Source organism: Leptonotus elevatus, chromosome 1 (assembly GCF_054856555.1).
Source record: "Leptonotus elevatus isolate MCC_2025b chromosome 1, RoL_Lele_1.0, whole genome shotgun sequence".
Lineage (NCBI taxonomy): Eukaryota > Metazoa > Chordata > Actinopteri > Syngnathiformes > Syngnathidae > Leptonotus > Leptonotus elevatus.
Window position 1 is genome coordinate 37,435,288 of NC_141239.1, and position 13,745 is coordinate 37,449,032.

A 13,745-nucleotide genomic window follows, 5' to 3' on the forward strand; every position below is an offset into this window, starting at 1 on the left:
TTTATGGCTAAAGCTGATGGACTTCTGGGAATTGTAGGCGATTGTAATGTAATTCATTTTACAGTACTCAAGTTTTTTTTCCTCACAAGGGAGCGATTTTTTTTTTATACAAGGACTCCCTCTAATGTAATTTATTTTACAGTACTCAATTTTTTTCCTCAGAAGGGAGCGATTTTTTTTGGTACAAGGACTCCCTTATAATCTTAACGCCAATAAACCAAAGCTACCATGTATACCGCTAAATGCAATAGTAACAACAACAACAATAATAATCATCATCATTATATTTTTTGACAAAAAAATGTAATGTTATCAGAATAAATAATCATTTCTGGATTTTGTCGGGGTAATAAGTGATAATTCTTTTGAGAATTGCATTTTTTTGATGAGTGAGAGAGTCATAGTTTAACAAGTGAACTTCTAAACATACATACATTTCTAAAGAAGCCTTAATTCTCATAACCCTGTAAAGTGAATTCAGAGATTTGTTTGTAAATACCTGTTTGAATATAATAGCTGGGGGGGGGGGGGGAAGAGAACTACAGTAAGTGGTATGTGAAGATATAGCATTAAGCTGTTTTTAAGTTTGCTGGGTTTTTTTTGGGGGGGGGGGGGCATAAACACTTAGCATGAGTTTCCCAACCCCACCCGAAGCTTGCATGTGGTCTGAGCTAGCTATGTCGACAACCCAAAAAGGCATCTTCCCTTCACAAAGTTCTCTGATATAGCCGCTTTCGAGTGCCTTGTTCTCGGCCAGCTGACTTGACAACGGTTAGGGTTGGTGTGCATAACATTCGTTCTGTAATAATATTATTATATTTGTTTTTGCTTTGATTTTTTTAGACAAAACATTTTTTATACAATACAAATCAGTTGTGAATTTATTGTTTATTTTTTATTTTTTAGACGAAATTGTTTATATCCTAAAAAACAAAACAGTGAATGTGAATATGATTGTTAAAAAAAAATCTGCCACCAGCTCCGCCTCGGCGCGCACAACGGAAAACATTATCAAGCATACACCCCCACATGAACATTGAAAAGGGCGTTCGTTTTGTTCCGGGTTACACTTATTTGCCTTTAGCGTTTCCAGGCGAGCTGCTACCCATTTGACCAATGAGTATTTAAAACTCCCGCATCAACTACAAAAGGTACGTCGTCGTCCTTAGGTCGAAGCTTAAGAGTCTCATAAAGCCAACGTTTTGGCTAGCCTGCCACCGCAAGTGGCCAAACAAACGGTCGTTACACGTACCTTTTGGTTTAATTGTGACGTATGGGTAAACATGACATCGTTTTTAATGATTATGTTTAGTCACAGTTAACGTTCATGTCTGCTTTTGATTATTTGATGTATATACCCCTTCTCGGACGTCGAGGTCAAGTGTGTCAACAGCTTAGTCTTGGATTCACTGTTACATTTATATTACGTAATTTGATGCAGAGAACATAAAATGGTCTTTAAATCGTTCCTCATGCTAAATAGCTTTACATTCGCTTGATTGAGATGAGCTCTACTGCTCATTGTTGATGGATCTGGTTATGCATATCTGCAAAATGAGATGGCAAAAAAAGGAAAAAAATGTATACACGCATCAGTAAAATTAAATAATTCCCAATGCACACTTTGGCCAAATGTAGTTCGCTGTCTACCACTGCTTTTTTTGGTCCCAGGAAGAAGTAAATATTTTGCGCCCCCTAGCCCTCATTAGGCTAAGGAAATATTATTGTACCATAATTACACTATAGTTGTTACACGTACCAACATGCAAAAATCTTAATTTCCGGTCAGATAATAAAAGCCGACCAGGAAGTTGTCTTTTTGCCATTGTCCCTCCAGCTACTGTCTGTGTGTAAGACAGCATCTTAATTGTGTATCTATGCACAAATGTGTGTTTCTGTTTTCCTCCGCAGGCTGCATGAGTGGGCCGTCGTTCACCTCGCCCCCCGCCGAGGTGGCGGAGATTAACCGTATCCACTATGAGTTGGAGTACACCGAGGGCATCAGCCAGCGCATGCGCATCCCGGAGACCCTTAAAGTGGCCTCGGAAAACCAAACCAGTTCTCTGCCACCCCAGCAACTCCCGCACACCCATTCAGCTCTGATGCAGGTTCCTGAAAGAATTGTCATAGCTGGTGAGGTTGGACATGGTTTACACTACGCCTTTCTGTGACTCTTCCTGTCTCTCTGTTGCAACCTGCTGGTGATACTCTTAATACGAAAGAGTCTTCATTTTCTGACTTTCTTGTTTTCATTTTCTGCACAATAGGTGATGGAGATCCTCAGTTCTCTTGTCCCAGAGACCTGGACCTGATTCAGTCCATCCCTGCCATGGAGCTCTTGGACATGAAGGCCCCACCACGTGTTCTCACATTGTCAGAACAGCCACTGGACTCCCTGGAGACTGACCAAATAAGCAAAAGCAACCCCAGCCACACAGTAAGTCAAATCTGTTAAAAAAAAAAATCTATCCAATAAAAGACTATTCCATACCTATCTCGATACATAGGTACATTTTCAAGTAGAATAATTTGGTTTGATTGAGTTGGATTACGACTGCAGCCAAACTATTCAAGTTACTTAAATTCAGAGAAACAAAAAGTAATCAGCCACAGCAAACTGTTTTATACATGGTGTGCATCTCTCATAAAAGACGATTCGATCCGTATTTCGATACATTGGGTGCAAATTATGAAACATTTTATAATGTAACGTTTGAGTTTGGTTAAAATAAAACCCATTTTCCGATTCAAAACAATTTTCGTTGCACCCCTACTATTAGGCAATGGAAGATATTAACTCATTTACTGCCATTGACGGTTATAAACATCAAAAAATCATTTTAACTCTTTCTATTAGTTTAACATATTTTTTCTACTTTTGTTAACCTAGATTTTTTTAATTGTACATTTAGAAGAGAAACAAAATTTGTGATTAATTGTCAGTTAACTATTGAAGTCAGGCGATTAATTACGATTAAAAAATGTAATCGCCTGACGCCCCTAATTTTTAATAATCATCTCGTCAGGAGAGAATTTTTTTTAATTGCAATTAATTGCATGACTTTACTAGTTAACTCACGATTAATCACAAATTTTATATCTGTTCTAAATGTACAATAAAATTTGTTTTCTAGGTTTTCAAACTCTTGTTTACAAAAGTGGCAAAAAAAATGTAATTAATAGAAATAGTTCAAATTAATTTTTGACGTTTATAGCCGTCAATGACAGTGAATGAGTTAATAAATTCTATATATTTCCTCATGATGAAATCAAATAAAAATAAATTGACACACAAATTATTTTAATAAACAAAAATAAAATTATTGCTGCTGATATTTGTAGCCATGTTTAAACTATAAAAATGTCTAAGTTGTAATGTCAAAACCAGCAAGTATTTATCCATTTGTTTGATTTATTGTTTGGACAGTACATAATTATCTTTAGTAGAAAAGATATATGTCAAAGTGCACGCTGCCACTTTGGATAAGCATGGACAGCGAGTAGCTTTCTGTCCTTTTTTTTTTTAAGTGCCATTACTCTATGCCACCCGAGCCTGTGTATTCAGTTTTTGTGCCTTATCTCAATAAAAGTTGAGAAACACTAGATTTTTTTTTAAAATCTTTGACAGGCTCATTCTCGATCACGAAAGGAACGCAGCGCCACTGAATGCATATCTGGTCGCCATAGCGGTCAGATAATCAGAAGTGAAGTGAGGTGAGGATATTATTTTCTGTACTGCTTGGACCTTTTTCTGTCTCTTATTTTTCTCTTAATTGCTTCAAAAATCTCCCCTCTTTACCACTTCTCTCCACTTACCTCTCTGACAGTGTAACACCCTCACCTTCTGCCCCCCCAGTCCGCATGTGTCCCCCTCTGTGCTCCCCCGAGGACGCAAACATCAACTTGTTCACAGCGGCGGGCTTCCTGGCTTATATCCAGTCCACCACACGCCGGGCCTACCAGCAGGTCCTTGAGGTCCTGGATGACAGCCACCGCCGGTGACTTTTTTTTTCTTCTTCTCAGTTTTCCATTCAATTTATTCCTAGAAATTTATTTTTATAGCAATCCATCCATTTTCTATACTTGTTGTCCTCATTAGAGTCAAGTAAGATGAAACATATACCATCAGATTCTATTCATTTTAAATTTACATCAATTTTTAATGCATTTTTTTGTGTCTGTGCAGCTGACAAAACCTGATTTATTTCAATGGGGTCAAGCTCTTACTGGCTGGCTGTATATGATCTGTTCTTTGCCGTCACATTGGCAGATAAGGGATTTAGCGGTTCCTTGAGATATGAGTTTAGTTCGTTATGAAATCACGCTCCTAACTCAAAAACACTCATATCTCAGACTTCTTTTCCTATTGAAATGAATGGAAACACTATTGATCTGTTACAGCCTCTCTGACATTTTTTTGGGGGGTTGTTATAACGTTAAAAATACAATTGTATATTTTACTTTGTAAAAATAGGCAATCATGACATAATTAAATAGAAAATTAAAGAATGAAGCTTTTTTTTTTGTTGCCACATTATTATTATTTTTGCTTCAATTTAATGAACAATGTGCTGCTCCTTTTGGCGTGTACCGGTACTCCTTGGCCAACTGGGGGCAGTATAACAGACATACAAATACACATGGAGACGGATGGTCACTCCTCAATAAGTCGCAGTAATATTAGTCGTTCTTCACAACATGTGTTGCTCCACCGTTTGTTCAAATAACCATTGGTTAAATTGTTACAATTGGTGCAACACTGATGCTATTCATTAGCTCGTTTATGGTGATTTACATTGTTAGCTTTACGCTAAATGTGCTCTCTGAGTGGTCATTAGTTATGCGGTTGTTTTAAATACACAACGTGTTTTTTAATGAATTGTGACAAACTGCTGCCACCGCTATTGGTCAAAGCAATTTTTTTTTATAATTGGCTGATTGGCAGCTCGTATCGTGAAAGACCTGTAAGTCGGGTCACTCGCATCTCACAGCCCCACAATTATATCGCTCAGCATGATCTGTTTCCATGTGACTTTATCGCTTTATGTTGCCATGGCACATAAATGGGACACTGAAGAGCAAAAAATTTGAACGGTCTCTGTCTTGAACCATGTGGTTTATATCCAGTCTTAGTCATTTGCCTACCTTTTGGAATGTTGGAGGAAGCTGAATTTCCCGGCACAAGCAAAATTGTTGCTATCCTTCCGTGAAAGAAAGCGAATCCCACAATGAACGGGGGAAGTACTTTGAAACTGATGAGACAGGAATTTACCAACGTGCAGATTGAAAAGCTGCACAGTTTCTGGCCTTTTTGCCAAGTCACTTGCTGTTTTTACACGTGCAAAAAATGAAGCATAAAAAGAAAAGAACACGCATGTCAGTTGTGTTCTGGGGTTGCTTTGCTACATATGGCAATCTGTGTAGGGGACAATTAAACAGCAAGCCAAGCTCGGTCTCAGCCACAATGTAGAGTCGTTTCAGTGTGTGTTTGATATGAGGAGGGCTGACTTTTTGATCCTTTTTTTCTTCTTCATTGCACAGGACACACCTGGATCTTGCCTTGGATATGAACCCGGATGAGTCCGGTTTGATGGACGCTTCCTCATTACGTCGACAAGTATGTTGAAGTTTCTCATCATTTCATACATGTAGTGCCTCTAATATACACGACTCGCACACAAAAAAAATTTAGGCATATTGAACTCTTGTGTCATTTCTGGATGAACTTTCGTGTGGTCTTTCAGATTGTCAAACTTAACCGCCGTCTGCAGATGCTGGAGGAAGAAAACAAGGAACGCTCCAAGCGAGAGGTGGTCCTGTATTCTGCTACTGTTGCATTTTGGCTTATCAACACCTGGGTTTGGTTCCGCCGCTAAAATAAATCACCAAAAAGAAAAGAGAGAGAGAGAGAGAGAGAGAGAGAGAGAGTGAGAGAGTCACCCAAAACACATGAAGCCAGAGCAAAGTCTTGTTAATGACAAATTAGGGATTTGCATTTGCATTTCCATTGCCATTCCATCCCATGTGTTTACAGCTGTGCTGCTTTTGCATAGTGTTTTTTTTGGGACGGGGGGTTAATATTATTTTCAAGTAGGAAAGAATGATTATGTTGCATGTATCCAACTAGAAATATTTGGTTCTGTTTTGCTTGGTGTACATGTTTCTTTTTCTTTGCGAGTCATGTACACTGTTCAGTCAGATACTGTATTTTACTGGTCACTTTTTTTTTTCTTACTATAAATGGGAAAATCCAATAAGATTTTACTTTGGCAACAAATGCTTTGGGAACCCAGGCCAGAGGCAGAGCTACAGTAAATGAATATCTTTGTGTCAAATCGAATCTAAGGATGCCATAATATTTATGCTGAATGTTTGTGTTCTGGTTCACCTAAACGGTCATGTACAGTAGCGAAATAGAGCATTGTTAAACTATATGATTCTTTTTTTATTTTATTTTTGGAACTACATGACCTTTTAGTGGGTGTGACGTACTGTAACTCATTCTCTTCGCAAGTTTGAGATTTCCTCAATTGTTGGAACTTGCTTACCAAACTTTTGACCTTTATAACAGTGTTATAAATGCGTATGCACAATATAGATGTCACTATTTAATTCTGTATTGTTACGATAAGGGTTTAGAAAACTTTTTTTTCCTGTATATCTTAGATGTATTTTTTTTTGTAAAAGCCTCAACACATCCGTTGTCGACAAATTATTTTTGCTTTAATAAATGGCTGTAATTAAATTCTTGATGACCTTTTTGTGCAATATTGCTCCCTACTGTTCCAAATGTGCATTACTAGGAGGAAACTCCAGAACTTCTTGGGTACAGGCCAGGGCATTCTTAGTTTACCTCGTACGACTTCGAGGTTACAAGCGGAACTAAACAAATGTAATTCTACAAATATAATTATACTATTGCGTTAGTCCGCATTTTACGTTAAAGATCAGGTTACGTTGACGCTGGAAGAAAATAACCGTCGTAAAACCAAGACACGTACAGTATTCACTCTGATTTTAGGCGAAATAAAGAAATAAATACAGCACAAATACAATGTTGTACTTGTTTTTGTAATTAAAAGTAAAGAAAAATGTTTTCCCTGCATAACCAGAAGTGACGTCACATTTTAGCATTAGATAATAAGGGTACAGACGGTGTTAGGATGGGGATCACTAAACTAGCAGATTTGATCCGACTGGAAGCTCCGGGTGCGATTTCCCACAAAGATATCAGTGACTACACAGGTAAACAGTTACAACCTATTTTTGATCGCTTTGTGGCGTTTTACTTTGGCACGATTTCGCCATTGTTGTTAGCCACAAGCTAATTTGCCAATTTACCTCGCTGTTGCAGAGTTGTGATTCATGACTGAGATGTATTTATTTACGTTTTTAATTAATCTGTTCAATGTCAATATCTGATTTTAATTGGTTAATTTCAGTTAAAACTGTATTATTACTTTTTGTCAGATTCAAATTATTTCTGTGATCACTGTATAGGGTTTTCTTTCATGAACAGAAACTGAATGGACAAATATATTTCCTGGTCCAATAAGAATGTGTAATTAAACAGACGTTTTCATCATGCTGTTTAAAAGACATCATGAGATCAATATGACTCCAGTAACAAGTGACCAAAAGTAGCCACTTTGCCATTGCTAGGGAGGCAGCAAATAATTTTGGCACTCCTGTGACTCCATATGATGACTACATTTGTAAACGTTCTCTTTTATTGATTGTGTTTGGATTTTCTATTAATTAAGGCACTCCTGTGACTCCATAGCAAAGAGCTGCAGTGAGACTGGAAGACTCACAGGCATAGAAGTGGACGCCCTTGGAAATTTGAATGAGGTAGATGCCACGGATTTCCGACTTCCGGGTTTTACATGTCAGCGCCGTTTCCGGCCACTGCTGGCCGCGTTCCAACACTCGCACCCCCACCCTCAAAAGCGCGCTCCCGCTCATCGGCAGGAGGGTGTCTTGGCTATCTGAAATGCTTCGGACACTGAGACAGACACTACACACTAGTAGCCTCGCATCCGTCGACGGAAACGCGCAACCGAGGGGTACAAAGGCAGAAGCGCAAGTACTGGGACGTGGCACACCGCAAACCAGAAACGGAAACAAAGTTGATGGGTGAAAACCCGGAAGTCGAAAGTCCTGCCTCCTCCGTGGCATATATTCCTTAGACCTTTAATGAATTTTGCCGTTCAGCTTCTTGTTGCAGCAAGTTGTGCAAAAAGTACTGAAAGTAAATAGCTGGAATTCAAAAGGTTATAAAAGGGCATTTTAGGTTTATCCTGAAATTTTAAGCAACCGTCCACATATCACCAACTGTTAATAACTTTTTGTGAGTAGTAGTAGTAATAGTAGTATACAGCACAATGGAAAACAACTATATTAACAGTAAGAATTGGGATAGTGACGTAGACTTATTACTATAGTTTAGGAAAATATATGATTCAATCTGTGTGATTTTGTGCTCATTTGAATTCAATATCTGTACTTCAGTATAGTAGCAGCAACAGTATAATAGCTTGTGCTCACTCCACAGGCAAGGTAATTGCCGTGGATACATCAATTGTGATGAACCAGTTCCGCACAGCCACACCATCACTCAAGTAAGTCCCTTGATGATAAAATATGTTGCAAACTGGAAGAACAATGCGATTGAACATGCTCTTGCTCCAGTTTAACTTAAAGTACTACAGTACATGGCAAAGTATGTTTGTGCTGTTTGCAGCCCGCTGACCGGCCTCTTCTTTCGCACGCTTACCTTCCTGGAAAATGACATAAAGCCTGCGTTTGTGTTTGATGGAAGACCTCCGGGAGAAAAGATTGTTGCTGTGAGTTACATAAAGACTGTACTGTCATTCAAGTGAGGGCTGGGCAATTAATTGAAAGTTGATCATGATTTCAATTTTAGCTTCTCACAATCATGAAAAGATAATAATCAACAAAAACATTGATGAACGGCATGGTTGATGTTTGCAAGTTACCGCACTGTGAAGGCACCCCAATTGCCATTGTGTTGCCAATGGCAAGCGTGTAACAAAAGCTACAGTTCAGCAACAGCTTGCTGTAAAACTAAACACACAACAAAAAAGTACATACAAAGTCAATGAATATCAATCAAAATAATCATGATTATTTTCCCCATAATCACCCAGCGCTAATTCAAATTGAAAGTTTGAAAGTATTGGAGAGTTGTAATGCTGGCCCAACATGCAAGTGAAGTGAATGAAGCGGTACTTACTGTGGTTGATGGTTGTGTGATCTCGTCATGTCTTTCCTGCAGCTTCAGAAACGAGCCGAGGCATTAGGTTGGCGCTCCCCCAACCATTTGGGCACAGGTACAAAAATACATCTTTCCAAGTATAGTACATGCATATATTGAGGAGTACTGACCTACATTTACCACCTAAATTTGAATATTTATTCCCAACAGTCTTATTTTCATTTCCAGTCCTAGCGTTTGCCTTTGATTCAGTGCTTCCATTCTGTGAAAGTGGATGTTCAGTGTTGTTTTTGTCCAATCAGATTACAGCCTCTATGTGTTGCCAAATGAATCTAATCTGCCCAGATCCTACAGAATCAGTAGTGTTGGCCCATGTAATTTAATCGAAATGAGCAATAGGACTGTTTCTTTAACCAATCAAATTAGAAATTCATCCTCACATGATGTCGACGTCAGCATTTTTCCAACCTCTGTTACTGGTTGGTCAAAACAAAACTGTTCGTCGAGCAAAAAACATCTGTAGCAATCGGCAGCCACATTTTAATGCATGTATTAATCCACATTTCTGGTCAGTGTGATATATTTTATTAAACATTTTGTTGCTTTTGTCATGTTTTTGGATTAGCGTCTTTATATAGTATTTATTGTTTTTATAATTGTGACTTGATAGTGGTGGCTTTTATGTCTGGTACTTTCTCATTGAAGGCCCCGGCACCAAATGCAAGGCTCGCCACTGGAATTTGCTCTAAAGCTAGACATTTGTATCTTCTCAAGCGCCATGTTTGTTCTCCATCCAGCATCACTCCAAACAAAAGACTGTTTCCATCTCTTGAAGCTTCTTGGTGTACCTGTGATCCAAGTATGATCATTTTTTTTTCTCTTGGGGTAAGTGGCAGAACTTAGTCACTTTCGGGGTGCTTTTCCCCTTCTCGTAGGCTCCGGGAGATGCTGAGGCCTTTTGCGCTTGGCTAGTGAGACGGGGGACTGCAGAAGCTGTCGCATCAGAGGACATGGACACGTTGCCATTCGGAGGACATGTTCTGATTCGTCAGCTGAACGCCAAGAGAGACAGGTACAGACTCCCTGCTCTTTACAGGAGATTTGATATGGTATCAATTCTCTGTATTTTCATGAAAGTCATGGGCATTTTTGTGCTTAACCTAAACAGATAGTCTACATTCTTTGTTATTTAACTTTGCCACTAATGAAAAATTAAGTGGTGTGACTGTCTGGATACTCTTGTCCCTATAGTGAGCCGTATGAGATAAAGTGGGAGCACAGCATTTTACAGCCACACAATTTCTTGCAATAAAAAAAAAAATGTTGTATCTAGCCATTAAGTCCATAATATAGTGTCCTTACCATTAATGCCTTTTATTTATTTACAGTGACATTGTGGAATATTCTTTACCAAAATTGTTGGAGAAGCTCCAACTAACTCACAAAGAGGTAAGGCTGGTGCCTTGACTTGTGAGCACCACATTTTAGGAGTGGTCACTTGGTCAATACTATTCTTCTTCTTATTATTATTATCATTTTTTGCTTTGCGTGCAAACATTTTTTGAGTCATATACTAGCTTCATATATGCCACTTATTAACTGCAGTGTAAAGAAATTGAGCCATTAAGGAACTGTTTTTATGTGCTTTGAACAGAACACACAAATACAAAATGAGAACACGCACAAGTAAGCTGCACCTCCAGCACCTGGTATCACTCACTAAGCCACGGCCCTTAACTCATTCACTGCCATTGACGACTATAGACGTAAAAAATTCATGTGAACTATTTCTATTAGTTTAACTTTTTTTTTTCCATTTCATTAATTTTTTTATGAAAACCTAGAAAAAAAATTGTATTGTACATTTATAACAGATATCAAATTTTTGATTAATCGTGAGTCAACCATCGAAGTCATGCGATTAATTACGATTACAAATCTTAATCGTCTGACGCCCCTTATTTTTTATATTTTTTTAATTTTAATTTAATTAGGGGCGTTAGGTGATTAACATTTTTAATTGTAATTAATCACATGACTTCACTAGTATCTGTTCTGAATGTACAATAAAAAAAACTAGGTTTTCATACTTTTCATACATAGCAAAAGTGGAAAAAAAAAGTTAAACTAATAGAAATAGTTCCAATTAATTTTTGACGTCTATAGCCGTCAATGGCAGTGAATGAGTTAAAGGCACACATCTAACACACAAATACTACAGTATATTCAGTAATTACATTATATAAAACTTGTTAAAAATATTATTTTATTATGTTTGATACAAAACTGTGCTATTTTCTTTCCGAAGTACATGTAACAAAACAAGTCAAGGTACCACTGCATTTACATTTTGCTTTTGCTTCTAATGCACAGCTTTATGATTCGCTTTATGATATTTTGCTTCCCTAGTTTGTTGACCTGTGCATCTTGCTGGGATGCGACTACTGTGACAAGATAACAGGTTTTGGTCCAAAGAGAGCTCTGAAACTCATCCAGCAGTACCGCACGATCGAAAATGTCATTTTGCACATTAGCAGAAAGGTACGACCTTGTCAAGCAAACTACGCTAGTGTGTGAGTTATTTCTAAGATTTTGATCCCTAGCTGCTCTACAGACCCATCCGGTACCAGATAACTGGAAATACAAAGAAGCACAGAAGTTATTTTTGGAAACACCACATGCAGAAGAAGTACCTGAGTTGATGTGGACTGAGCCAGACGAAGAAGCTTTGGTTGGGTTTCTCTGCCGATGCACATATGTCAAGTACGTATATGTAGTGGTATTTTGGGCACAATTCTCTCTTTTGTTGAAGAATAGTCACTCAATGTCTGGATCCATGCTTTTAGGGAAGAACGAGTCCGCCATCGCATGGGGAGATTCCGGCAGATTCGGGAGAGTAAGCGGAAGCAAAGAGAAAAGGAGACGGCAGCAGGAAATTTCAGGCAAACTCGGATGGATGACTTCTTCAGAGTTCTTAGAAAAAGAGAGCAGGTGAAGCTTATGATCACTTTATTGCTTATTTAAATGTATCATTGAATGAATAAAAAAAAAGCGATATTAGAGGAGGGGAAATACAGGATTGAAGAAACCATTCATACCAATTTTACTTTAGAAAAAATATTTTAATGTTGAAGTTTATTGTAAATTTATACAGTCAATCTACTAGAAAAACAAAGTAGTTCTTTTTTTTCTCTTGAGATGCATGGGCGCCAATTACATGGCTCGGTCCCTATCACTGGAATAGTAAATTTGTATATTGTTAGCTGCATAGCATAGTTGCCTAAGTCATATTTGAATGTTTAAGAAAAATAACAAACTTCCAACTTTTGCAGATTACCATGACGGATATTTTACACCAACAAAGAAAAAACACAATTAAGCAAACAAATAGGTATTTTTTAAATTGATATTATGAGGACTTTGGCAATGACACTATTAGGCTAACGATCTGTATGCATTATGTATGAGGGTAGCTCAAAATTACATGACAAAAAGGTAGTGTAACTGCTACTCTAAATATTAGAAGCAGAGTGCAATTTAGTTGAAATTGAACAATTAATAAATCTGTCCTAACAATTCTTCACTCTTTCCTCCTCCAGCCTGTGGAAGCTGCAGACTGTGGAAGTAGCAAGAGAAAGAAACCAAAATTGAAATGAAGCCATCAAACGTGAATGCGGATGGTTTGGACATCTGTCTGCCTTTGCAGAATTTTCAATCACGTGTACTCCATTATTGTTTTATCCAAACATAAGGTTGTGACTCATTTATAATGTGAAAGTGACATTGTTTCCAACATAACAAAATGTTCAGATGTTTATTTTTTGCAAGGCAAAACATTCCTTCATGGTGTGCTGTTTGAAATGCTTTCTAATAGTATATTGATTATGCAGGTTGTGAAAACTTCTTACAAACTAGCGAATTGAGGTTTCTTGTTTTATATGGGGCCGGTTGTCTTGTCTGAGTGGCAAAATGCCATTCACAGTGAACATTTTCAAGTCCAGCATCATCTAGCCATCAAGAAAGGCAGAGCAAGTAGTGGCTCGTTATGAAAGAGGCCAGTGTGCTCGCGCTGTCAAAAGAGAGAGAGGATGTCTCATCACAAGGTATTCAGATAGCACCTGTTGTGAAATCTGTGCCAATGCGTAGTCCACAGACTTGAATTGTGTTAGTGGATTTTTTTTCTTCAAGACTTTAACAAAGATTTTGAAATCTGTGTAAAAGAAAATATGTAAAAAAAAAAAAAAAACCCGTATCTAGTTAGACTAAACATTGTTTAGATACTAGGAAACAAAATAAAACAGTGTTTAAGCAATTTATTTGTTGGGATTCATTTGTGTGAATGACTAAAAAAGTTAAAGCGAGTGATTCACAACCACTGTAATGTACCGTGAAAAAGCATTAAGTGTGCTGGTGGAAATGGTCCAATTTCACATAATTTGTCCAAAGGTGATTATTTATTGACCGCAAATAAATAATGTATCTTTGTTGATCCAGGCAGTTTAATTTA

At 37.8% G+C, this 13,745-nt stretch overlaps 2 protein-coding genes across 4 annotated transcripts; both read left to right on the plus strand.

The window, feature by feature from the left end:
• The first annotated feature begins 1,004 nt into the window (after positions 1-1,004).
• On the plus strand, positions 1,005-6,745 carry LOC147181927 (mitochondrial fission factor homolog A-like). The gene is made up of 7 exons (XM_086077276.1): positions 1,005-1,151; positions 1,912-2,133; positions 2,268-2,437; positions 3,629-3,714; positions 3,828-3,998; positions 5,542-5,617; positions 5,745-6,745. Exons 2-7 carry the CDS (start codon positions 1,917-1,919, stop codon positions 5,874-5,876), a joined length of 852 nt encoding a protein of 283 aa, XP_085933402.1. The 5' UTR covers positions 1,005-1,151; positions 1,912-1,916; the 3' UTR covers positions 5,877-6,745.
• Positions 6,746-7,135: 390 nt separating this feature from the next.
• Positions 7,136-13,550, plus strand: LOC147181928 (putative flap endonuclease 1 homolog). Of its 3 annotated transcripts, none has more exons than XM_086060013.1 (12): positions 7,136-7,245; positions 7,764-7,851; positions 8,555-8,621; positions 8,744-8,846; positions 9,299-9,353; positions 10,036-10,097; positions 10,174-10,310; positions 10,627-10,687; positions 11,648-11,779; positions 11,853-12,001; positions 12,085-12,229; positions 12,838-13,550. In XM_086060013.1, the coding sequence occupies exons 3-12, from the start codon at positions 8,587-8,589 to the stop codon at positions 12,892-12,894; spliced, it is 936 nt and encodes a 311-aa protein (XP_085916139.1). In that variant the 5' UTR covers positions 7,136-7,245; positions 7,764-7,851; positions 8,555-8,586; the 3' UTR covers positions 12,895-13,550. The 3 variants fall into 3 exon arrangements, with proteins under 3 accessions (XP_085916139.1, XP_085916146.1, XP_085916130.1); XM_086060020.1 differs by having other exon boundaries at positions 7,784-7,851; XM_086060004.1 differs by lacking the exon at positions 7,764-7,851 and having other exon boundaries at positions 7,141-7,245.
• The last annotated feature ends 195 nt before the right edge of the window (positions 13,551-13,745 follow it).